Source organism: Haemaphysalis longicornis, unplaced genomic scaffold (genome assembly GCF_048455015.1).
Source record: "Haemaphysalis longicornis isolate Haplotype H1 unplaced genomic scaffold, Haemaphysalis longicornis Haplotype H1 scaffold_2, whole genome shotgun sequence".
Lineage (NCBI taxonomy): Eukaryota > Metazoa > Arthropoda > Arachnida > Ixodida > Ixodidae > Haemaphysalis > Haemaphysalis longicornis.
This window is the reverse complement of record NW_027526295.1, coordinates 9,775,640-9,802,620: the sequence shown is the minus strand read 5'-3', so window position 1 is coordinate 9,802,620 and position 26,981 is coordinate 9,775,640. Positions and strand designations below refer to the sequence as shown.

General features: G+C 48.2%; 1 protein-coding gene across 1 annotated transcript in view; it reads right to left on the bottom strand.

Annotated features, from left to right (window-relative positions):
• The window catches only part of LOC144168734 (dual oxidase maturation factor 1-like), a 408,321-nt gene that overhangs the window by 45,467 nt on the left and 335,873 nt on the right, over window positions 1–26,981 (bottom strand). The window contains exons 3-6 of the mRNA XM_077697681.1: window positions 23,304–23,438; window positions 18,048–18,110; window positions 12,029–12,182; window positions 6,279–6,490 (exon numbers count right to left, since the gene is read on the bottom strand). Of these exons, the coding sequence (XP_077553807.1) occupies window positions 6,279–6,490; window positions 12,029–12,182; window positions 18,048–18,110; window positions 23,304–23,438 (564 nt within the window). The remainder of the gene's footprint in view (window positions 1–6,278; window positions 6,491–12,028; window positions 12,183–18,047; window positions 18,111–23,303; window positions 23,439–26,981) is intronic.

The window sequence follows — 26,981 nt, the reverse complement described above, 5'->3', positions numbered from 1 at the left end:
AAATGTTTTTCACCACCACCACCACGACTAGTCTCCTAAGTCGGGTAAAGACCACAGGTGCAGTCTTGTTACCGAACGGCATGAATCTGAACTGATAAACACCAGAAGAAGCTTGAAACTCAGTTAAAGGTTTCGATGCGTCTTGCATGGACACCTGCCAGTACCCTTTCGTAAAGTCAAGCTTGGAGAATTAGCGGCTTTGGTTCGGCTTGGCAAACATCATATGATGCCCACTCGAGGTATCGGTTCGTTGTCCGTGACTACGACTCGAATTAGCTGCCTGAAGTCAATACTGAGCCGAATGTTCCCGTCTTTGTTCTTCCCCACGACGATTGGTGCTTGGTACGGTGAATCCGAAGGTTCAGTTATTCCTTGCGCTAACATGTCCTGAACATCCTCCTCTACAGTTTTTTCGATCGCAAATAGTATGGGGTGCGGACGTACCTTTACCGGCGTTTCAGTGGTTAGGCACAACTTGCACTCCACAATGTTTGTTTTACCTGGTACATCCGAAAACACGTCGGAAAACTCTTCCAGCAGTTTATTAATGTCGTCTTTCTGCTGGTTGCTCAAGGTCGTTGCTACTGGTACATTTCGATTGGTTTCCAGTTGATGTAGAGCAGCAAAGGGTATGTTTTGTTCATCAGCAATGTCCGTCTGAACCCTAACGGTGGCGTTTTGGGGTACTGCAGACTCGGACTCTCTTTCCTCGTACTTATTTAGAAGGTTATAAATAGGCTCCTCCGGGCTCCAAGGTCTATCAGGTAGTCATATTCGCTGTGTTTGTCAACTATCATGAAGGGTCTATTCCATAAGCTTGTTGTTATCTGCTGGTAGAAGAAGCAGCATTACCTTGTCCCCTGGTGCTAGCTGTGGAACTCTTGTTCTTCTGCCGTAATACTTATTTTGCGTCATTTTCGCCTTCTGGAGTACTTACTGCACCACCTTGCAGGCGTTCTGCAGTGGCTCCTTAAGCTATACGACATATCAGTATGGTGCCTTCGTATCGCAATCAATGTTGGCCCCTGCCCACAGTTCCTTAAGAATTGACTTTAGGCCCCGTACGAAGCAACCACAGAGGAGATCGAATGGAAAAACATCCCAGACTTCCTTGTGGAACTTCATGGTATGAGAAGAGCAATGGAGCTAAGTATCTAACCCATTGTTTCCGCCTTTCCGGTCACATGCGGCGAACAATTTGCTTTAGAGTTCCATTAAACGTTTACATCTGTCCGTTGGCCGTGGGGTGATGGGGAAGCGTGGGTAGTTGCCGAAACGAAAGCAGTCGCCCGAGTTCCTGAATAAGGTTCGAGCTAAACGCTTTCCACGGTCTCTCACTAGTTCTCGCGGAACTCCGACACGGGAAAACATTTCTACAAGCGCTTCCGCTACCCACTCAATCTCAGTACTTGGTAGTGCTACCGCGCCCGGGTAACGCGTAGCCAAGTCTACCATCGTTAATATTTATGGGTTTCCCTTAGATGAAGTTGGGGACCGGGGGCCGATAATGTCAATTGCGACCCGTTGAAATGCGGTGTCGATGATGGGCATACTTCGCAAAGGAACTCTAGCGACGAGGTGTTATAGTACTGTCCTTTGACAGTTCTCGCATGACTTTACAGAACCTATAACATCGGCCTGTACACCGGCCGATAAAATTCTTCAAGGGCCTGGTCTGCAGTCCTTCGTTGCGCCTGGTGACCAGACAGATCTTCATGAGCTATCTTCATCACGCTGTTCCGGAAATTCTTGGGGACTACAAGGTGCTGCAAATCTCGCCGTTCTGCCGTGTGGTGGTGTTGAAAAAGAACGTCACGTATCAGGGCAACCTCAGTGAGTGCCGAATTTGTGAACGTGATTTTCCTTCCCACAGCCGTGAAACAAGTTTCCAGCGACGGGTCAGCGCGCTGCAATTTCTGTAACTCTTCCGGGGGTTGATTCTAAGGGGTTGGTTGATCTGTGGCACAAGCAATTCCCTTGGCTTTTTTCCTTCTTTCCCTGCAGCTGCTGACACGTCCTCTTGCCGTTGTCTATTCAAAGCTGTTGTGTCTTTAGGTTCCTCTTTACGGACAACATGCTCGTGGTCAGTCTGAGAGAGACTCGGTCATTGTCCCGGCTTTGCGATATGGTGTGGGTCTGCGCCTACACCCGGAACGTTTTTCAGAACTACATACAACGGGTTCTCTATACAAACAGCAATCACCTGTCCCTTAAAGAGCAACAAATTGCACGTACACCCTATCCTCTGGTAGGGTCTTTGCAGACCGGTCTAGTAAGAGGACGGTACAGGTGCTACCAGTCAGTTTGCAGTCTGGAACCAGGGGCCGTTTCACTACTACTGTATTACATCCAGTATCCCGTAATACAGTAACAAGTTTTCCTTCCAGATAGCCCTGTAATGTCGGTAACGGCTCCTAACCTCCATTGCAAGTTGCATTGTTTTCGATACCATCGCACATGTCCTGACTATGATTGACCTGTTGCTTGTCATCCCCAGGTTCCATCGTTTTTTCATGCTGAGCTTTCTGGGGTCCTAAGACAGAGCATGATTCTTCCCCACATTTTCGAGAATTTGCTGGACGATTCTCTGCTCTGCGCCCTGTCCTCTTACACTTCCAGACCGGTGGCGACATCTGTGCTCTTGATTTTGTCCGGCAATCCGAACCTCGGTGAGCCATGCTTCTTGCACAGAAAGCAAAGCGGCTTTCCTTTGCTTTCGTTTGCGGTGCCACGTTTGGCCGCAACCATCGGTTTCCCCGTTTCTTTCTTCCCTCGAGCGAGATTCACAATTCCTTGGGCTTCAAAGTACTGATCTGCCGTTGTCGCTAACATGTCCAAGTAAATACTCCCTCGGTCCTTCAGGAAGATCGCCAACCTAAGGTCGCACCACCTAAGAAATTGCTTGGAGATCATCTTGTCTCGTAGTGCGTCCTAAGTCTTCGCAGTTTTCGCCAGCTCTTGCCAATGGGAGAAGTACCCAGAGAGACGTCCTGCGAACTGTCGACGAGTTACAGCAATCTTGGGCCACGCATCCCTAATCTTCAAGCGGTAACCATCGTCCGTGTATCGGAACCATTGGAGCAGCGTTTGCTTGAGCTTTGTGTAGTCCGTGCTGTCTTCAGCAGACATCCGCCCGACCACGGTCAAGGTTTCTCTCGTCAGGCATAAGCTCACTTGTCGGTTGGCCACCCTTGGCTCTTGGCAACCCTTTAAAATATCCGAATTTGCGCATCCAGTTCTTTTGGACTAATAGGTGGTGTGCACGTAACTCGTGAAAACAACATAAAAAATAGATTGAAAGTGAAAGCACTTCTTTGACCTCTCTTAGGATCAGCCCTGTGAAAGATAATCATAAAAGTTGATCGAGTAGAAAATTTCTTTGCAAGAAAAATGGGCACATACTGGACATACTGTTTGTGTGAATGTGCGAGTGTTCTGTGGAGTACCAAAACGCTTCGTAAAGGCATTCGCGCCGGTTCTATATACAACAAAACTGGTCAAGCGGCTGTTTTAAAAATAGTTTGTGCAATTTAACCCGCTAAAGTATGCGCCTTCGCCCTTCCCCCACCCCCCATCCTTCCTTGTTTATTACAGGTAATCCGCCCCACAGAAGATATCAGGACCTGGACAACACATCTATTCCAGCTGTGCAAAGAATTTAATATTTTCTGTATTCGACAGTAAAAGAGGCACCGCAATTAAAGGAACGACCATTTGTGAGCACTGTTTAATAAATTAATTTTGGTGTCAACTGACGCTGATAATTAAGCAAGGCTTCGCTGAACGCTGGACGGCTGGTGGTTGCGCGCGGGCTCACTTTGATGTGGGTGCAGTGGACCCAAAATGCTGAATTTGTGCTGCTGCACAGCGTGACTGAGTCATCTGCTGGCTCTCTCCATGCAGTGGTCGTCCACCGGCCTCAGTACATTTACATACTGTGGCTGAACTACAATGCCCGTACCACGGCCAAATTTCCGGCAGCTTTAGTCTGGCTGGAGTCTGACGACCACACCTCGGCTGTCCTCCGGTGGCCGTACTTCGGCCGCACACGGGTGGGATGGCCGGAGCCCTACGGCTAGAATCTGGCCGTATGAACGTAAGCCGGTCGACTGGCCGATGGTCACTGGCCGTTGGACAGCGATAGGAGTACGGCCGTATACGGCCAAAAGGCCCACATTTGGACACGGGCTGAACATGGTTGCCGGAAAAAGGCCGAACAGAAAATCACCGGCCTAAGTACACCGGCTTGCGTTAGGCCGAACAGTCCTGTGCTGCCTGGGAATCTCTCACTCTCACACAACCCATGCCGGCGGTTGGCAGTCCTTTTTATGAGACCAATTGTTTGGACAACATGCTTAGTTAACTGGGTGATATATTGTGTATTGGTTCCATTCCCGAGAACTTTTATTGTGTGACCTTCCGGGACTGAATGACCACTAATAGAGATGGAGATATCTGACGTTGTGCGGGCTGTTCTTTTAAGGGGTAAAACGAGCAGCTCGGACCTGCTAGGTCAACGTGTAAGACCGGCTAACTCTGTTTGTTTAACTACGATATTTGCACCATTTTGCAGGGTCTCTTCAATGTACGCATCACTGCACCTGTCACCCAGAGAGTGATGTCATCGGCGTACACACTGAAGCGCAGACGGGGAACTTTCTGTAATTCTTTGGTGCCGCTCTACTGGTCGTTCATCCTGTACTACGCAACATGCACCATGTGTATCATGCGGGTCACAGAATGCAACGGGCGCAGGCTCTTCAGCGACGCCTGCCTGTAAGACCGGATATGTTATACATAGACGCGGCAGAATACCGTTACCACGATGGTTATGCTCCGGCCATCGTGAATAGGCCGGACGACCCCCCGTTATGCTCCCTTACTGTTCGCACCCCTTGCCATGCCCCGGCGGAGGAGGCGGCAATTGCGCTCGCTCTGTCACAAAGGCCGATCCCAACGAGGGTAATCTCTGATTAAAGACGGTCATCTCAAATTTTGCCCGTGGTCTAATTTCGCCACTGGCACTCAACATTATCGCTCAAAATTCTCCAACTCCAAATCCTCCAACGGGGGGAACGAGGCCGCCCATGACGCGGCTCGAGGAGTCACAATCCGAGCGGAAGGCAGCGTACTTCCTTACCACGGGGCGCGATCAGCCAGAGACCGCCTAATTTTGTATCATGACGCATTACCGCCTCGGTTGTCGAAAATACCCCACGGCGCATCCACAGCTCAGCCATGAGCAAGCGCGTACCTGGCGACTTCTGCAGGCTCATTCCTTTCCCTGCAGACCCGTGCTCCATCACATCCACCCTTCCCTCTACGCCTCACCTCATTGCCCCGCATGTGGCCAGTGCGCCACAATTCCCCACTCTATGTGGGCCTGTCCATCCAATCCCGTCCCTTTAATCACCCATGACGAGCAATGGGAGGGTGCGCTGGGTAGCTCCGACCCGGCGTTGAGATCACCTTGGTGGAACGAGCTGCCATCGTCGCCGCCGACCTCCAACCGTGGCCACCACGCTTCCCTAAAACCAGTGGCTCAATAAAAGTTTTCTCTCGCGCACCTGCAAACGAGAATGTGGCTCAGCTTTTTACACAGGCATGTTTGGAATTCGTGCGCTACCATAAATTTAAACCATCAGCAGCAGTCGTCGCCTAAACACACTTTTTAGCGGCACGCCTCACACGATGGGGAACTTTTGTATACCGGAAATTAGTCCTCAGTCACGTCCTTAGATGTGTTGGCAGAAACGGTCTAGGACGTCAAAACGACACCTCTTGGCCCAACAAAAGAAGACCCTCACAAGTATTTCGGTGGGCTCCGTAAGCGGAAAAAATTGGGCCCATCTCCCCGCGAGGGGGACTCGAGTAAATGCGTCGCATAGGGGGTGGGTGTATTGCGTTAACGTTCAGTGTTTGGGGAGTTGGGGGTAGTGAATGCGTTGTATCAGCAGCTTCTTGACGTAGTTTGAATGAGTCAAGGATATAAGGCGCGTTCGTAGCCCCCCATTCTGTGTCGGCTTTGTGGCGCAGTGGGTAGAGCACCATGTACATTGCGTTCCGCCCGCAGGGTCGAGGGATCGAAACCAGGCGCCGGATAGTATTTTTTTTTTTTTTTAGTGTAGGGGGAGGGGTGCGGACCACGACTACGGACGTCAACGCGGGTGACATCGTGAGTTACTGAAATGCTCTGCATTTAAAAACCAAACAGACGCTTCAAACTGAACTGCAACAGCTAAGAAGCAGCAGCAGCAGCCGCCGGACGACTGACTCACCGGCTCCGAGCACCGCCCAGAAGCACCAGCCGAAGGAGAAGCGCAGCAGGCCGCCCTCGAAGGGAATGACCAGCGGCCTGGCCGGCATGAGCGCCGCGTAGAGCGCGTCGCTCAGCAGCATCGCCGTGCCCGTCAGCTGCATGGCGTATGCGCCGTACCGAGGAACGGCGCACAGAAGCACGTTCATCAGCAGCCACAGCGCCATCGACGTCCTGCGAGCAGAGGACACGAAACCCTGCTGAAGCGCAATGCGCAAGGACAACTGAGGCTGAGCTCGATCCAACGCACGTTATTAGCAGAGCTCTGCGCATATTTGTTCCTATTTCAATAACCGACGTTGGTTTGGTTTCTAAATTTGAATCTCTCTTATTCTTCTGTTGCTTTTTTCGAAATTTAAATTTAATTTAGACATTTAATGTTGCTGAACTTTTTCTTTTTTCTTTCCCGTTATTGTAATTTGTTTTTGTCTCTTTTTATTCCTAACATATTTAGAGTTTTCTTTTGCGGGTACGCTAACGAGCATGTGCCCGCATAACCGCCTGCTCTTCGGCCGAACGAATCACTCGTGGCCTATACATGTACCTCCGAACGTGTATTCAGGTCATCATCATCACCGGAGCTGTTTAAGGTGAGCTATACTGTATGGAATTTAGCACACGCACATCGCACGGCCAAGTCAGTCCTATCAAACTTCGCTTCAAAATTGCCCACCTCTCTGCTTGCTTGGTTGCAAGTGTCGTCAGGAGCCGATAGTTGTCCTTCACGTCTGCTACGGAACTTCGTTTCCTATCTTTCGCCGTTACCCCTCACTCTCCTCTTCTCACTTCTCGCATGACGAATACAATGAAGGTTTGAGCCACTCAGCTGGCGCCGTCAGCAGCGACCTGGCATTTCTGTCGTTTTCGGAACGGCTCGTGACACCTTTGTTTTGGCTTGCTTTGATCTCGCCTTTCGCCGCTACCGTTTCTGAAGTTTTGTTTTTTGCTTTGCTACCATAAAACAGCTCCAACTTGTATTCATAGGTGGGAAATGCTCGTGCGCCCGGTTATGGGCCTAAATTGTGCTTAATTACGACTGAGGTCTCCTCCCGCTGAGAACTGTGCACACGCAAGAGCCCTGAGAGCAATACTAGTACTATGTAACGGCCGTCACTATATATTTTCGCGTTCACGCGTTATTTCAACTTTTCAAGGTGAAAGTCTTATATCTTTATGTTCCAAGCACGTGCATTGTGAGATTCCGAAAATAGGGGTCAAAAACAAACTGCGCGAGCCGGATAGTGCAAGCTCATGAGTTTGCGCCAGGAAAGAAAAACAACATTGCAGGGGAGGGTGTAGAAGGGCTCTCAAAAAGGGAAAGGGGAACAGCCTCGTCAGAAAGGAGAGGCCGGCAGAATGCCACAGGAGATGGCTAATCGGGTGGAACGAAACTCCGAGGGTGCAGTCTAGGTCAAGCGGCGACGGCGCGGAGGTAAAATTGTACAGGACCTACCACAGCAGATGAGCCCGGGCTGGTCGTGATGGCGAGAGAGTGGAAACCAAAACTGGGTCGCTTGCGCTCCACTAAAACCACCGTAATAAGGGGTACGTTGAAGCCAAGTGCGAGGCACAAAAAATTCAACGGCCTTCCACGCTGTGAAGAAACGACCAGCGTGTGCACGAGAGAAAAACGGTTGTTTGGGATTTGCGATTTAGCAGACTTCCCGTCCAATTTGCTGAATAAAACTTGGAAGGACTCGAGCTTTATTCTAGCAGACAAACATGGGGCTGTCCGCTTCCATCCTGCGTCGTACGCGCGGAGCAAGACGAACAGGAGCGCCGACCTGCCTACTTTGGGCGGCCCCCCAACGTCCATAATTCGTGGAGCACAGTGCAGATCGCACTACCAATTGGCATAGTGGGAGGGGATAACATAAAATAGGCCTGTATACACCTACAATGGTTGGAAAAAAGGATGTCCTTTCTCCCCACTGTTGTTCATGATCTACATGAGGGGTTTAGAAAGGGAGCTACACTGCAGTAGTCTGGGATTCGATTTATCATACATTAGGAACGGACAGGACGTCGAACAGCAAATACCAAGATTAATGTATGTAGACGACATATTGTTCATGGTGGATGACCGGAAAGGTATGCAGGGCCTGTTGGATATATTCGGAGAGGCAGCACCTCACCTTGGGCTCTCCTTCAGCAGAGAGAAATCAGGGATCATAGTCTTCAACGACGACACGGAGCCCAAATCGGTATCAGTTCAACACGTAGAAATACCGCGGTAAGAAGTATAAATACTTAGGAGTATGGCTTAATGAAGGCACAGATTACACGCATCCGCCTGAGGCCCACCTCAAAGCAAAAGGAAGCGGAACACGGCTATAATGAAACATGGAGCAGTGTGGGGCTGCAACAAATACGAGGTGGGAAGGGGAGTCTCAGAAGAGGTCAAGGTACCAGGATTGACTTTCGGAAATGCGGTTACATGCTTGAAGTCACAGACCCAAGAGGGCTTGGAGGTAAATCCGAGGGCGGTAGGCAGGCTGGCCCATAGCAAAACTACGAATGAAGAGGTACAGGGGGATATGGGCTGGTCTTCCTTAGAGGCAAGGGAGATGCAGAGCAAGATAAAATTTGAGGAAAGGCTACAGGACATGTAGGAGGAAGAATGGGCCGTGAGAGTGTTTAGGTACCTTTGTATGAGGAGGATGGACACGCGGTGGATACGGAGGAACAGACAGCCAACCAATCAGTACGTAAATTCGGTAGGGGAATGTGGGGTATACACAACAGTTAGAAAGCAGGTAAAAGAAGCAGAGACTACAAACTGGGTACAGAGAATGGAAGGGGAAAAACCCTGGAGACTTATAGAACAGCGAAACCAGAAATCAGGAAGGAAGGTTTCGCTGTTCAGGAAGGAAGGAAGGAAGGAAGGCGAGGCAGTGCATTGCTCTTTGAAGCACGGGCGGGGTGTCTGAGAACATGGGAATACACGTCTAACTACAGGCAACACGACGAAACTTGCGTATGCGGCGGCAGGGATCGTGAGACCGTACAGCATTGACTGCACAGCATTGACGTACAGCATTGACTACGGCATTAACTGCAGAGATACGACCGCGGCGGAACGGTGGGTAAACTACGTTGACCGAGGCTTTGGGATTTGGTGTGACGGGCAGCCTCAACTTTAGGGCCATAGAGGTGACGAAGAGGCGTCTGGAGTGGTGGTGGAAGCAACGTAGGGAAGAGAGTGGGACGTAGGAAGAGTAATATACCAAATTAGAATTATAACAGAAAAGGCGGGGGGGGGGGGGGGGGGTAAACAGGTGTGCAAGGGCAGGAAGGGGGTAAGCGATGGGAGTTTAAAACCGGGGGAGGAAGGCTAACCCGTTAGGTTAGATAGGGTAGGGCCAATAAGAGGAATAACACAGGTAAGTCAGTTGTACCAACCGGCAACGTCTCGATACCAAGGGAGGGCCTCTAATCATCATCATCATAGTCGTCGTCATCGTCTCATCATCATCATCATCATCACCTTAGTACAACATGGTGCCTCGATGTCAGCGGCGGGCGTGAATTGAGGCACCCTATGCACTATCGCCCAGCGTTTCCCACGCACCGGCGTTTTTTCTCACGGCTGGCAGGGCGGAGAGGCTCATTCGGGGTAAATTAGTCGTTTGCTTTACGCGGTTGATTTAGGCACGTTTTGGCGCAGCTTCGCGTCCGTTGCGGGCTTGCTACACATGGCTTTGTGTGCTTGTTCGACAGCTCCTACTGGGTAACCGTCACCTGACGAAATAAAATTGTCATGCGGCAAAGATACCTCAAGGATTGGGTTTCAGGGCGGTAACACAAAATGTAGAGACCTCATACAGACCTGTGGCCGCTGGAGAAACGCTTTTTGGGCGCTGCATGCCACCAATGCACTACGTTCCGTACACTTGTGCATACGAATTGGGTTGTGTTTTACAGGTATTACAAAAGCCCACACAAGCCAACTAGTTTTACAAAATGCTGCGATGCAAAACGTTTCCGCTATTTTCTCGCCATTTGTAAAGAATTCTTACTGGCTCAAAATCTGTATGAATGCTAACCAGTCAGCTGACATGCCGTTTTTTTCAGTATTTGTGCTCGTGTCGCACTGAAGTGTAGCCCCGAGCTGCTTTTCTTCTCTTTTGAAACTGCATACGACATTCCCCATTGCATTACGAGTACGGCATATGACATACCGCAGTGCGCCGTAGAGCACTGAGGTCCACAGAACTACACTCAAACAGTCGAAAGCAGCTTAATTGCTCCTTGCTGTAGAACGCAGAGGGCTAATTGGAAAATGATTATTGAGCCTATGTTCTCTTGAAGGCAACACTAAGTTTCGAATCGCCTTCACTATTTCAGTTGCATGAACAGCCGCTGCTGTCATCAATTCACACCAGTTGTGAGTATGCCGAAACAACAACGGCAGGGGCACGAGTGGTGACGCTTCGGGAAATCTTTCCGTAACACGGCTCCACATGGTACCTATATGTTCCACGCTTTTTCCACAAATCACTTGCCCCATCCCCTTCCCTCTCCGACTTCTGAATACTTGCGACGCCTCAACTGGTTGTCCAGCTGTTAATTACGCCACACAGATGCGACGTGGAGGGGCAGATTTCCGTCAATGCCACCATTAATAAGATAGCGACAGGTGCGTATTGCAGCACCAAGTTTAGATTCAATTTCATTGAACTTTATTCAAAATGAATAAAAAAAAAATAAAACTTAAAACAAAATAATTTTTAAAAATAGTTAAAGCGCCGTTCACTGTGCGAGAACGGTCTACCTGCTAAGCTAAACGCTTTCCATGGAGTGCACGGAAGAAAACACGTTTGTTTGTAATTATGACTGATCATATTTGTTAGCCAATTACCTGAATGAAATTTACAAAGGCTCGAGCTTTATCCCAGAGGGTAAACGTAGGGCTGTGTCCTTCGCTACTGCGTCGTAGGCATCTTACTGTTTGTGTAAAGCGCCAATTACATGCACTCTACCACTGAGGACACCAGACGCGTCTCATTGGGCTGTTTGACGGCTGAGTTTAAACGTTACGCCAACGCAACGGGCATGTCATCAGTAAAGGCATAACACCTTTAGCGGCAGTTTCTCGCCCCAACCTTCCTCCACTACCAACCCGTGCACGCATAAACCGGGAGGCTGTAGCGTGCACCAGTTTTCATGCTGGCGTAGTTCTTTAAGAAATGAAAGAGAAGAAATCGAATGGCGTAATCTATTGGCCCCAGACCCGCCGCGGTGGCTCAGCGGCTATGGCGTTGTGCTGATGAGCCGAAGGATGCTGATTCCATTCCCGGCCGCGGCGACCGCTTTTCTGACGGATGCGAAAAGCAGAAACGTCCGTGTGCACGAGATTTCGGGGCACGTCAAAGATCCCTAATTGGTCAAAACTGATCCTGGGCCCTCCACTACAGCTTGCTTCATCGCCTCCGTTGCGTCGGCGCGTTAAACCCTGCAATCGATCAATATTTTAGCAGCATAGAAAATTAAACATCGTAGGCAACATTGGCAACATTAAATAATTGGACAGCGTGAAAGTGTACACTTCAAGCCTGGCATTTGCACGTGAACTAGCGTGCTCAAGATTACTTGGCGTACAGTCATAGCTTAGAACGGTGCCTTATTTTGTTGCTTCATTTTGCAGCTCCAGCAGGAGGCGGCCCCGCGGGATGCTCTCCCGCACAAGCGGGGCAGTGTTTCCCCACGCACCACAGAAGGACGAAGGAGTAGTATCCTGCTTGGCGGTAGCGGCGTCCCCAGCAGAAGCCCCCGAGGTCTTGGCTCAGGTACTCGGCGATGGTCAAGATCGGGAAAGGGAGGCCCTTGACCAGAGCTTCCCTGTAGTCCTCCTTGATCTGCGTCGCTGGAGGGAAGGAGTACATGATAAACAACGGCATGATTTGGTGACAATTTTTACTAATGCGTATACGTTTGTGGAAATATAGGAGCGCTGACTTGTGCCAACGTCGCACTACTGCTGGTTAATTGCGAGCGCCTTTCTTGTCTTGAAAAAAAAAAAAACAAAAAAAACAAGCTACTTACATTACAATCAATAAAGGCACAAAACACACACGTCGAAAAAACAAAGTTGAAGAACCTGCGTGTAAGAGTTGCACGTTTTCGACAGGTTTTGTACATTATGTTTTGAACAAACTACCCCGATATACTTTAGAAAACGTAGTTTACAAGGCAGTTGACTATAGGCATGTTTTATGGCTTTTTCAAACGACGGAACCAAAAGCATTTTGTACGTACAGTGCAAGGAAAGAACTGAGAAAACGCGCAATAGGTGCCCTTCGCAAAACTTTCCCGCCGCAGCAGTATTCTCATGAGGCCCCTGCGATTAACATGCCAGTTGACATCCGGGCAAAAATTGCAGAGTATGTCAGCTGCTTACGGGAACTACTTCTTGGCCTTCCATCATTTGTTGCGTCTAAAACATTAGTAAATTTTTTTGTTTGTAGTTCTAGACCAGTTTCAAATTTCGGCTGTACAGTGAGTAGCGAAAGAACAGCTGGCTTTGGAGCAACAGCAATTTGAAACCTATAAATATGACGTCTTTTGAAATTCTATACGTTCCTGACTTGCGAGTATTCCAGCAAAACATGCCACTGCTTGTCTCGAACAAAGACGAAAAACGGTCGCTGAATGACCCTTCCAAACGAAGCTGGCGAAACTTTGAGGCCAAACGTTATCTGTTTGAAAGCGATCTCTCGGGGCCATCCCAAACACTATGCCTGGCTTGCTAGTGTCGTTCAGAAATTGGCACGCGGTGGGCATTTGCGACAAGTTGCAGGAATTTACGCTCAGGTTCATTATAGTTTAGCTATTCACAATTGCATAATATCTCTTCGATTGAGTTACTTGGCTTTCTCGATTGGCTTTCTAGGACGGAGCTTTTCTTGGAAGCCCCCCGGAATTACGCCCGACGAGGCGTTGGCACGCTTGTTCTAAAAAAGTACCATGAACTTCAGGTATAACCAATGTTTCTTGATATTATCGACGGTGTCGTGTTATGGTCGACCCTTGCAGCACAAAAAACGATTTACTTCGCTACAATGCCGCATTGAGACAATCGAAATATTTCGTACAGTAGGAGTTATGCAAGGATGATCATGTAAATTATTGGTCAATTCACTTTTAACGACAGTATCAGGCGTCATAATAGAACTAATAGTAGTTTTATTATGACGCTTAACACTGTCGGTGTGTTCAGGGCTGTGCGAATACTAGATATTTATTAATTCCTACGCGAATAACACGGTATTCAATTCGTCGTGGAAACGAGTAGAGAAATTCGAGTGAATGTCTCAGGCGCTTCCAAAACACAAACAAGCAGCTGTTTCAATAAACTCGGGTATATAAAACTGCGCCTCGCCGGAAAATGAACATGCCTAGATAAAACAATGCACCTCGCAACGTATGGATACCCGTTGGGCCACGGGTGTGGCGCCCTCAGGCAGCTGATGTAGGTATTGCGCTGAGTCCGGCGTCGCGCTTCCTTTTACTCGTGCCGGTAACGTGGTCGCGGACAAGCTACCCTTTTTAGGTAAGAAAGCCCCGCTGTGTACTGACATCGGCCGCCCTTACGTGGCTGCGAGAGACGCAGCGAACCCAGTTTCTGTCGCGTCGAAGCCGCGCACGCTGCGTCTTCAGCGCGCCAGTAGGGCTGGATCGAGCTGCGGCTTCGCCTTCGGAGCACCGCGCAAAGGGCGCGAGTTCCTGTGCAACGGCAGGCTTTCCACAGGTGTCACCAGTGGCCGCTGATGACGGGGGCGGAGGCGGTTCCGGGTGGCTGGCGTTCGGCGGCCGCCGCAAAATCTCTCAGTCATCGGACGGCCAATCACCGACATTGCGAAACGACTGCTTGGTGGGCATGGAGCTGAAAAAGCGAAGCGCGTGTGCATGTCCATGGAACTAACCACCGTGGTCGAACGAGCCACCAATTTCGCTTATCCTGCGGCGATGGTACAGGACGGGCGATACGGTCGGGAAAAAAAAAAAAAAAAAAGCTGGCGCACCTCGAAGCAGCGTTGCGTCGAGTAACTTCCCGCTGCGACGGATAGATCGCCACTGTCGTGGAGGCTTACATCCGCTTCGATTGGCCATGAAGACAAAATACAACTTTTTTTCAGTTAAGAAACAGCCTTTGCCAAATCCCTCACTCCATTCCAGCTGCAAAGGCCGTCAGTAGAACGGGAAGTTCAGCTAGTTGGACGTGATTCATAGTTAAGGGGCAAAAGCGCAAATTTCGCGCCACAATGGCGTAATACGGGCAGGAGAGACGTATTATTGGCCAACGCTAACACATTTTTGTTAGTGTTTTAACAGCCCTTTCGCACTCAAGTGATACGACGGAAAGGAACTAGAGGCTCCACTACAATCGTCTGGTCAACTTTCTTTGCGGTGGCTTGAGTCGGCGGCCGATACCCAGTGATGTCATAGAAAAAGCCGGAGAGTTGGTGAACGATTATGCTTCGATGTTTACAATAAAATCGGCGGGATTGTTTTCGGGACAAAGAAGTCTTGTTAACGATTTTGTCTTAAAGCGAAATGCGTCCCCATGACCGCTGCGCTCTGTCGAATCGCTGTGGTTATGTCGCAGCCGTACAAGAGAGGCCATAGGCCGCGTTTACAAGGCTGGGACACAAGCGCATCACAGTGAGCTCAGCGGCGCGATAACCCGTCAAGTCTGCTAACGCTGCGACTTCTGCACGCATGACTCCGAAGTGACTGAAACTGAGTTCGCTGCTCTCGCCGCCATGTGGACGCTTCCGAAGTCTCCGGTTTTCCGGTTTTGGAATCAAACAATGCCCAAAGCCCACATTTTTTTACCTGCAATGTTCCTATTGTTTGCACTATTAAGGCAAAGGCAAAGAAGTAATCTTGTCTAGTTCTGGTTTCCCACGAGGGTAAAGCTTTTTAACAGCGACACTGTTGGGCCAATCGTTTGTGTATGGTGTCTGCAGTTTTGTTGTTGTTGTTGTTGTTGATCCTTTTCTAGGGGCACATACCCACGTGGGGGATTGGCCAAGAAACGGAGTGGCTTTTTGGGGCTAAAACGCCCACCTCATGGCCTTATATAATCAGCCTGTAGGAATTGGGGAGACGGTTACCGAATTATATAATAAGTCTGAGGAATGAATCAGTGAATGATGTACTTTTGGAAGAAAAGGCTAAAATATTTTGACCGAGTTAGCAGGACATGCGTCTGGTCTCTGATATGTACGCGTGAATGGCCGCAATAATCCCTCTATGACAAAACCCCAGGGATGTGGCCCCGAACGAAAGAAGCACCGGCATCGACAGAGGAAGGCCAATACGTTGAATTGTAACCGAGCGCTCGTGCACGCGTGCCTCGAGCGCATGTTCGTCAAGCCCAAGCATACCCACTAAGGAAGATTGGCCAACATTGACCACACAAAAACTCCAGCGTTCGCCGCATCGCGGCAACAATGTCTCGGAACGAGAAAGACAGGTCATACCATACGCCTCTCATTCGTTCGTCCTCGTGTCGTCGTGCGCATGCGCTCTGTACCGTAAACAGCCGCGACTTGAATGTCGACGCTGCTGTATACGGGATCATTGCCTCCAAATGGCCCGGCCGCGAATAGTTCGCGCAGTCGAGGAAAAGTCCGCGCTTCGAGAGGCTCGTACAAAGCATCCGCTAGAGACGACAGGTCACGCTTGCAGAGTGGCGTACGAAAACCGCGACCAAAACGACGAGCTCACTCTGGCCTTGCTCAACACAAGGTCATTGAAATGCCATGCCGCCGACGTCAACCACGACAACGCAGCGATACTAAAACTCAGCCAATGATCACAACAGCTTCGCCATGCGAGTCTTGCGCGTGAGTACAAGCTTCCCTCAATTTCATTAAAGGCGTTTACACTGAGCTAAGTTTTTGACCGCGCACATTTATTATATTCTCAAATTTCCTTGAATTTTCGTTTCAACTACTGTCATACATTTTTACCAGGCCTGAAATACCCTTCGCGAAACCCATACCAGAGTCCTTCAATGCCTTTCTGGTCATGAAACTTCGCAATCACGCTATAGGAGAGCTTCGTACACTGCCGCGCCGCGGTGCTGCTGTTGGTCGGAGGGCAGCCGGGGGCGTGGTCAGAGCGCGTTTGGCAGGGAGCGGACCACGGAGTAAGATAAAAGAGACGCTCGCCGTCTTATCAGCAGTGCGCTTTCGCTTCACCTGTCGTGGGCCGCTCAAATGGACTTATCCTTTTGTCAGTGGCGAAAAAATTTGGTGCGAACGGGCATGCTGCTACTGCATTCCTGCCTGCCGGTCTGTCTACAGAGCAGCGGCGGCCGCCCGATGCCCTCCGATCTGCGGTTGCGCCCCTCGCGGCAGTCTTTGTCCCAGTACGAAATTTGGCCGGGAGTTTCATGACTAAAGAAGCATTGAATGACTCTGCCCATAATTTAGATTCTAGTGCGTGCTACGCAACCGGGTTTTTAGAAACGATATTGATGCTTCAGACAGCAACGCGCGCAGAGGATGGTAAACCGCGAATGATACTGTCACGCCAGGAGGGTACGCCTGAGAGGTTTTAGAAATCAGGCTGATTTTTAATTCTTTACGTTACCCCATACGCCAGTTTTTTTTTTTACGAGAGCAGGTATGAAAGTTACAGAATCGCTATTTACATTTCTTTTTCTCATCAGGAAGTTTTGTTATTCATATTGCTCTTCAGAATATAAAGGCATGCCCTCATTACATGAATACACAGAAGCACATGTGGTTGAGGTCACCATATATCATAGTCGCTTCATGTGAAATTTGATACCACCGAAAAGCTAAAAGCAACAGGATGGCTCCTTTGTGTTTGTTTTCGACATCGTATTTTTCGCACATCAGTTTATTAAATGGGTCTTTCATTTTCTTTTTGGCTAGTTACTAAAGTAAGCTTGAGTAACTTTAGTTTTGCTAATTATAAATTGCTATATATCCGCTTCGACTTTAACATACTGGCATCGATTCGCAGCTATTTGAACAAAAACATTAAACTTCGCACCCGCTTCGAAAGCAGAATTCCCTATTCGCACTCCCCTACCATAGTGCCACTTGTGAATTTGTCTCGGTGCTTGGTTATATCGTTTGTTTGCCTTGTTCTGCTTTATACGCATATTATCAGGGTACCGGTAAACTTGAACAAACTGCTGAGTTAGCGGCTACCTAATGCTCCGCACCAAGTCCTGCAGCGGGCGCAGTTAAGTGTAAGTGCTTTCGTGCATACTAAGTGCTAAACTAGTTTTTGAAAAAGAGGCATTTGTCAGAATGTGAGTGTATTCAAAAATTGAACCGACAAATCGTCGGAGGACTGCAGCCTTTACTCAAACCGCTAAGCTTTTTTACAAGACTCGTTCTGTATGCGTAGCAAAATAAAAAGGGAGTGGTTGCTCGGTAAACGTTGAAACAGTGTGTCTACCGACAACGGCGACGGAACTGCAGCAGGCAGTAAATATGGTCATTTCACTAATCCCGGTATACAGTCGTTCTCACTCCCATGTTACCGAGTTAATTTGTTTGCTGCGCGACAACAGGCCACTGTCAGTAATGTTCGGGTCGAGCACCCACAAGAAATGCCATCCTCTGTACGTGACACCTATAGAACCGCTTGCCAGCCGCCTTATTGCCTTGCCCTCGTTTTCAAGCGAAAAAAACTTGTCATCTACAGGAAGGGAAAGTCGACTCTGCGCTTGCTGACTTACGTCCAAACCACGTGAACCTTTCGTTGAAGTTGATCTCTTCACTCTTGCTGTACCGCGGCATCGCTGAAAAAGAGAACACAACAAAATGGGTAAATGCATAAGCACGGAAGAGTAGCCTAAATAAATAAATAAACACAATAAAAAGAAAGACGGAACCGCCCTGCCCGGTCTTTTAAATCTCAGAACTTGAAGCGTTACATTGGATTTAGAGCGCATATTTTTCGCCTTGAACGATACATCACCGAGCAGCCAGAGAATTGTCACCACCAAAGGGAGAGAAAAAAGGGGTTTAAACTCGCTTTAGATTCCATGATAAAAGAACAATATTGGGTAGCACTAAGCTGTGAAAAGTACATATACCGAAGTAACAATGCAGCCAAAACTAAAATCACAAATCACCTTTAGTTGCATATCTGCGGATTAGTGATCGTGGCAAAACATGAACAGGGTATGTACACAAGCCTATTATTCAATCAACAAACCCTCGCCAGCCCACTCCCCTAAGACGGAAGATTTTTTTTCTTTCTGTCTTAGGAAAACGAAACCACAGAGACCTATGTTTGCGCCTGAGACTGTGGTATGCCTTATTCTGATAATACGGTTTTACAGAAAAGTACCCAAACAGTTCTAGCCCCTGAATCATGTCAGGTAGTCAGAAAGCACGCACTCGTACTGAAAAACTGGCCGCGTATCCGCTTACTTCGCTGGCAATGTCGACAGAAGACGATGGCCTTTGCCGCACATGTCACGTGAATGCCTCTGTTTTCTCGCACGCCCACCTGTGACGTTTTTCCATCCCGTCTAGCTCCTCCGACGATACACACGGTGCAGCTCAATGAAATTCGAGTCAATTTACTTTCACCGCGTTCCACTGCTCGTGCGCCGTGAACTGGAACCTTTCGTTACTGTGGCACTTCCCGGAATGCCGCCAAGACGGCTAGTGTCGCGCGCGAGCGGTTTTTGTATGTTGGGGTGGAAACATTTTTATTAAAGGCGTTTTGGTTTATTTGCTGTCGCCAAACTCAAGCTGCCACGCATTCTTATTTACAAGAACGATGTAAATATTACTTATCTAGTAATGTTTGCCTTAAAAATGCCTTAAAAACGCCTAAAATGCCAATGTTTTCTTGTTGCTTAACAATGTCGACAAGTATGAACATTGCCACCAGATTCAGTCATTTGAAAGTTTTTTTTCCTATGCAACATGTTCTATATGCAGCCGGCAAGGGAGAAAATACTCGAAAACCAGGTATCTCAACGGCCAGCGCGCCTTCCGCTTCCGGCGGACCAGCGTTGCCTGTGCGCGGTGGGCTGTTAACATCGCTCGGCGCGGTGTGCTACGCTGCGTTGTACAAGCGTCTTTGTCAGCGTGTGCTTAGTTTTTGCAGAGCTTTCAACTGTTTTAGTCTACGCTGCGATGTCGTTCAAGGCGCTGGTCAGCACCGGGTGGTGGGTTAGGGAACAACCAGAGAAAGCGAGAAAAGGCCGCCGACAGCAGATGTGCACGACACGGCGTGGGTAAAATGGAGTGCGGTTGCGACGTGTCTTTGCTGCATCGCTTCCCAGTGGGCACCGAGTTGAAACATCGATGTACGCCGTTCACAAACCGAAAAGACTTTGTATCCACGACCGACTCTCATGTCTCCTCGGTGCACATCTTGGATGGCAAGTAGACGGATCAAAATGGGACAGCTTTGGAAGTTAGAAAGAACATTATCCTTTACAATATAGCATACATACTTCTGGTTCCTTGTAATCAATCTAAATTAACGAACCCAGTTCAGTCATTACCAATCTAAATTTAAAATTCAGGGCGTTTTGTTTCCTTCCTTTTCCATGCGAACGCATTACGAAAAGATACCTTTCTTCATCGTTCACTGCTGATCGATAGTAGGATAAGTAGGCAGCACAATGAGGTAGTGCAGCTCAAGATATGCGAACGTTTTAGTTGCAAAATGCCTCAACCCTATTAAAACGCGGTTAAAAGGAAACTTTCTCATCTATTGCGTTGTCACAGATCTAAAGTGCCACAATTACGATGCAGTCATTGATGATTCGTAAAGCATTTGTAGTGAAGCAGATGGTGGAAGCAGTGGAAGCAGATGGAAGCAGAAGACTATGATAATAAGGACAAGGTGACGGATAGATGCCATTCCTCCCTCAAAGAAGACTACACGGCGCGACTTACGACAGAAAGGGCAAACACGGGCCATACTTGAAACACAGGATAAGAAACCCGAGCGTGAGCCCGTGCTGGTAACAAGACTTAAAGATTTGCATAAGTTCAGATAATTGTGTTGTAAATGCGCTGCATTCTTAGGGTGCTTGTCCTCCTCAGGATATTTTAACCCCGATATGGCTGATAGGCCCCATACGGTCGGTTATCCTATTATTAAATAATTAATGAATTAATTTTTATTTATTTATTTATTTATTATTTGTTTATTTATTTATTTGTTTATTTATTTATTTACAAATACTGCTGGCCAGAGGCCAAAGCAGGAGGGGCAAGATAATACAGTTATCATACCGTCATGTCATACCAACAGGCCCAAAGCAGCGCCCTCGTGAATTAGTCAAGCTAAGCCTACCCAGTTACGGTGATTGGGCAATATTGGCCACAAAAACACTCCACCGTTTGCCGTATCGTGGCAAAACCTGCTGAAAACGAGGAAGACGCGTCATAGCGTACGCCTTTCGTTCGTTCGTCCTCGTGTCGTCGTGCGCATGCGCACTGTAACGCAGAAGAGCCCCGACTTGAATATCGAAGCTGCTGCAGGTGATGCTTGACTCCACATGGCCCGGCCGCGGATAGTTCACACGGCCGAACAAGCGGCTGCTCTTCGAGAAGCTCGGCGTGCAAAGCATCCGCTAGATACGATAAATCGGGCGTGCAGAGTGGCGCATGAACACGTCTACCGAAACGGACGAGCTCACTCTGGCCTTGCTCAACACAAGGTCATTAACAATGGCATGCCGCCGACGTCATTCACCACCCCACAACGATACTAAGATTCAACTTTGTGTCCGTCAGTGATCACTTACAACAGCTTCGCCATTCAAGTCTTTCGCGTCAGTGTAAGCTTGCCTAAATTTTTTTTTGTTTGGAAATGCAGGGTGTTACACTGTAGGCACGTGTTGAGGATATTTTCTTTGTGTTTCCTGCTCCCTTTTGAAAGATTTTATATTTGTTTCGGGAGGCGGGGTATGAAATGCGTATTTTTGTCTGCTTAGTTCCCGTTTAGATTAAGTGTGTTTTTAACTGTTCTTCTAGAACTTTTCAAGCAATTATCTCCACTTACGCTAGTATAACGATTAAATATAATGTCCTCGGTTATGGGGAACGGCCATTCAGCTTATTTTTGACTTTCTTAGTTTCCTTCCGGAACCCCACCCTTTACTAGCCAAGGAAGAAGCATTCATATTGCATCGTTTTCAAACACGTCATACCCCACACCCATCAGCTACTCTATCTCACCTGCCCAATACCCTCTCAACTACCACTCTGGCCATCTCTTAATTTTATTTTATATTCAAGCACCCTGAAGATCCTTCCAGGCATTACATAGGGGGGAGTTAGAAAATAGTTCAAACATTTCAACACAGTTGCTCAAAATGAACGGCAAGCGTAACTTTGAACATGGACTAAGGGTTAGCAAACACTAACGGAAAGAACACGAGACGAAAGAACACGACACAAAGCATATTGTGCATCTTGTCAAAAGCATAACAATCCTACTTTCCTAAACAAGCACGTTTAAACTGCACTTCAGATGGTTCGCAAACGATTCGTGATCTTTAGTAGATGCAATTTGTGGTGGCATCTTATTCCACTAATACGTACCATATAGACTCAGCTTGCACACACACCCAATCTCTCACCCTTAGCCACCACCCTTGCCCCTAGAAGTGGGAGGGCCTTCTAACTAGCTCTCACCACGCTGACCGCATCTCCGCGGTCACCCGGGCCAGGGTTGCAGCCAAGGCCCAAGGGTACCTGGATTGATGCTGATCGACCGCACGGAGTGATGGCTCCGCCACCGCCATTTCCAAGAGTAAACGGTTATTCCCTGCATCTCTCCCTCCCTCCCTCCCTCCCTCCCTCCCTCCCTCCCTCCCTCCCTCCCTCCCTCCTCCCCCCCCTCTCTCTCGCTCTCTTGCTGAATTTTTTACAATTATTCTAATTTTTATATTTTGTGTATTTCGTATGATTTTCACTACGTTAAACCAATGAGCCCCATTTTTGTATATTACCGGTTTGTATAATTTGTATGTTAACACCAATTATGCATATTTTTAAAATGCGAGGCGTTAATGGTTGATCCGTTTTGGCGATATTTCTTGTGTGTTTCCGTGGTCTTTTTTTAACCTTTTTATTTTATATCAACATAAGCATTACATATATTCATCTTTGCTGTGTTGGGGGCCGTGTATCACATGCATATTTTATTCCTTTAGTTGGGGTTTAGGTTCCTATCATTTTTTTTCTTTTCAAAACTCTGTTTCAAAAATCATCTCAATTTTTCGCTATAAATAATTCATGTTAGATTTAACAATTATTAATTTTTGCGCTGATGTGAGACCTCAGAGGCTTGGTTGGGATTTTTTGTATTCGTGCTTCCGTCACTTAGTCCCAAGTATTTTTTTTAATGCGTAGCGTTCTTTGCCTGGTACAAGAAAGCGTAATTGGCGGAAATAACACGTTTATTTGTTATAGCAGCGCGAATTGAGATAATTGCTCGAAATAAATTTGGAAAAATCCAGGAAACAAAAGTGGAGGAGCAAATATCCAGGGGGCCTGCGCGTAATCCAGGGCTCGCTGCAACAGGGCTTCTTGAACTTCCCGCGCCGAGCTGGTTAGCGCAGACTCCCACTTACGTTCTTATGCGAGTTTTCCCTGCGAAAGCAGCAGCTACCGCAACGACACATTCAAAGTTGTCTGATTGGGGCCCTGATCGCTAGCTATAAAGACACAAACGCTTTCAGAAGAGTTCCTAACAATATGTGTTACCAAGAGTCAAATTCTTCAAAGCGCCGACCGTCATGTAGAAATCACCCGCTTTTTCGAGATAACGGTCGTCGTCTAGCAGAATTTGGCCCGAAGTTTCTCTTTACTTTTCGGCCCCTTTGCCGTGATCTCAAGGGGGCACCGAAGCGCAAATACTTCCCAGCCTTGTTGTCGGCCTTTCGATCCCTCCCTTCGTTCCCCGAGAAGCGCGCAACCGGCGGCTCGAGAGGCCAGCCATTCGGGCTCACCGCGCAGCGTTATGTTGACGCTGTTGAGGCCGATGTGGACGCCCAGCCTGGCGGAGATGCGGTCGCTGGAGAAGGCGCGGTATGGACTAGAGACCACGGCGCTGGCAACGTGCCAGTCGCTCCCGTAAATGCAGACTGGAAAAGAACATCGAGAAAGAAGCACGAATCAATACGGGAAGGACCACTTACCGTGAAATATAGCTTCCCCAGGGAAACTGAGGTTGTGCGAAGAGCGCGCACATATTCCTGCCTCCAAATTCAAGCATGCAATGCGAAACAACTTTTGCGGCATTCAGCTAGGCAGGCTCAAGCAAATTAAGTGATCCCCGGGCACTATTAACTACTTCCGAAATTCCCTGTTAAATCCCTCTTTCAAAACGATGATGCCTAAAGATAGGCAACGTATGAACCATAGTGGTTTGAGAAAATGGCTTTTACTTCGACTTTCACAAAGAACCCTGGGAATGTTATGTTGCCCACATAAAATATATTAAAGGATATATACAAAAAAAAGTAATTCAGTATAACGAAGCTTTATTACCCCAATAGCTACGTGATAGACGTGTCGGTCAACCAGGGGGCTAACCACGCGGGACCTTTCATAACAATAACAATATGAAATGTGTGAGCCTCTCACCACACATTACTTATTTGAAAAAAGCAAAATACGCGAGAATCTCTGAGCAATCTGTAACAAAAACAACCAGAACACAAAACGTTTTTATTACCTTCAGGTTCACTAAAGCCTAGCAATAAATCAGCACGAGATGAAAATCTGTTTTTGTTTTGCCAAGCAAAGTTAGGGTTAGAATTGCATTATACCCCGAAATATAAAGGGATGTTTGAGTGGCTGACCCTTAGACAACGCTACCTTAGTTCAATCGCGAACCTATGAGGCCGGTAAAAACATGTAAAAGAAGTTGTTTGTGAGCACCAAAAAAATGTGCGTGAGAACCTTCAGGATAGCCATTGTTTTTAAGCATTTATGTTTTATTTGTGTTATGTGTGGGATGAATGTGAGCTTTTCGTCAAAGATTATACCTAAAAACTTGTGTTCCTTTTTGAAACGAATCGAGACACCATTGAGTTGAATACCTGCATCCGGCCGGATGCCACGCCTTTTGGAAAACAAAACACAATTGCACTTTCCTGGATTAAATTTAAAACCGTTTCTATCTGCTATCAGTCTCTATTGCAGCTTCAAGAGACTGGTTTTGTTTCGCTTTCAGCCAATTTTGTTTACGGAGCGCTGAAATCTGAATGTGGAATACAGTGCACGCGGTGTCTTAGGAGGCTACGTTACCTACCGAATAATAAAAATCAGTCGTAGGTCAGCGTTTGTCGTTATCAGTTTCACCGTCGTGTGTATCATCCGTTTTTAGCCGTTCCTCACTTTTCTAATAATGCAACAACTCACCCCAACCTCAATAACAGCAACCTTCAATATATGTTTATTTTGAAGTATTGTAGTTCGAGATTGGAATACATCACGGTTGACTTTCCTTGTTCGCACCCCTTTGTGTCTGCTGCACATATCTTCTACCTAAGTGTTATGCGCTTTGAAACTACGCGAAACAATACTGATGTATTGTTGAGTTGTATGCTGTATTTTAACTCATGTATTTCGTTATGTTCACTGCAAGCCCACGAAAGGCCTACAGCATCAGTACAAAAACGCCAATTAGATAAAAAAAGACAGAAGCAGCTGAAAAAATCTGCAAGTGACTCGTTGAAAAAGTTCAAAAAACGAAGCCCAAATGCGCTTATAGTAAACGGAACTGGCAACACTGCAATAAGCCCACAGGGGCGATTGGAGGAGCTGCGCACATCATGCATCATGGTGACGATTGCGTTACCGCGCCAGACCTGAACAAGAACGGGGATCAATGCACCACTGCGTGTGTTCTCCACTTGTTCTTGTGTGTGCTTGTCTGCGCGTAGTTGTGATCCGGTTGAACGAGTTAGCTAAAACTTCAACAGCTACCGATAAGCCTCGGCCGCGTAGTAATTGCAACTTGTATCATAGCAAGCGAGTTGTGATAAGACTTCAGTGGCGGGCGCAAATTCTTATAGTTTCCCCGTGACATCGTTTCTTCCTGATAATTTCTGTCCTTGCACTCTAAACATTCTTTTTCTTTAGAGAAAAGAGGCTCCAGATTGGCAGTTAATGTTGGTGTGTATACCCTGTTTTCTTGTTTGGTGTGGCTTGAATTAGTGTTTTAAAATATGATTTTTCGCTTCAGTGAAAGTATCAGCGCACGGCCATGGAAGACAGTTCGAGGTTCGCCTGTTTGTTTTGCGTGTTGTGCCTTAGCAATACATGCATCCCGACGAAATACCCGATCGTCCACTTTGCTTCCGCATTTCCAACGTGTGACGCACGTTTCAGTGCTGCCTGCGAACGAGGCACTACCCGTGTGACGCAAGGCACCCGGCAGTGGCGCCCCATTTCGCAACGAATAGAAACGCGCGGCAGACACGTCTTGGTTGAAGCCCAAAGGAAGAAAGCAGCCTTCCAACAATGTCAAGGTCCATCGAGGCCCGGAGGCGGCAATTAGCGGTGCCCCAAGGACAGGCAGGCGTCGGATAACGGGCCGCGCCCAGCGGACCCCACGCTCTGTGTCATCTTCCCGTCGGGGACGAGACGAGTGCCGACAGGCGAGCCAAAAAAGACGCCCCTAAGGACACCCATCGATGAAGCCGCTTAATCGAAGAGGCGGACGGCCCTGTACGCGCACGTTGCGGACGATTGCGAATGCTCATAGAGCGAGACGAACGCCTCAGTGCGTTGAGGCCGACTCTAGGCTCTGCAACAGGCATTGGTCGTTCACTCCACGTTGGCTGTGACACTGTGTTGTCTTTTAAATGCAGAGCATTTCAGTAACTCACGATGTCACCCGCGTTGGCGTCCGTAGTCCGCACGCTCACTGCGCATGCGCGTCGAGTCGAGGCGATAGCGAACACTCACGCGAGGGGCATTGGATTGGATTCGAACACTCTCTCGCAAGGGGCATTGGATTGGATTCGATTGGATTGGCATGGATTGGATTGGCTTGGCTTGGCTTGGCTTGACTTGGATTGGATTGGATTCGGATTGGATTGGATTGGATTGGATTAAAGTGGATTGTGTTGGATTGTTTTGCGTCATAGCCGCGGCACGTTGCGTCATAGCCGCGGCAGACGCGCTGGGGCTGGCGCATGTGCAGTACTCTCTCTTCCGCGGTTTCCTCTCCTTCGGGCGCGCTGCGCATATAACCGGTGTGCCGTTCTCCGGCGAAGCAACATCCGCTCTTGGCTCAAACACCTAGAGTCCACGCCGCTTTACAAGTACGCCGACGTCGTCGACTGGGACCGGCTTACGCAGTCCCCTCAACGTATATAAGCGGCGGAGCACGCGTTCGGAATTCAGTCAAGGGCGTCTTTGCTTGGCTTTCGCTTGACGTGACGCTTTGCTTGACTCGAGTAGATGCGACGCATTTACTCGAGTTCCCCCTGTGGGAAGATGCGGGCGGCTTTTAGATTCTATTGCGGGAACCAAGTTTTAAAAAGCGCATCATATCTTTTTTTTCGAGATAACGCAGTCCGAAACATACAAGAACGTCCCCGCCCCACCACCACCAATTTCATTGGGCTTCGGAAGAGCGGCGGAGGAATTTGAAAGATACCCATTTCAGTTTC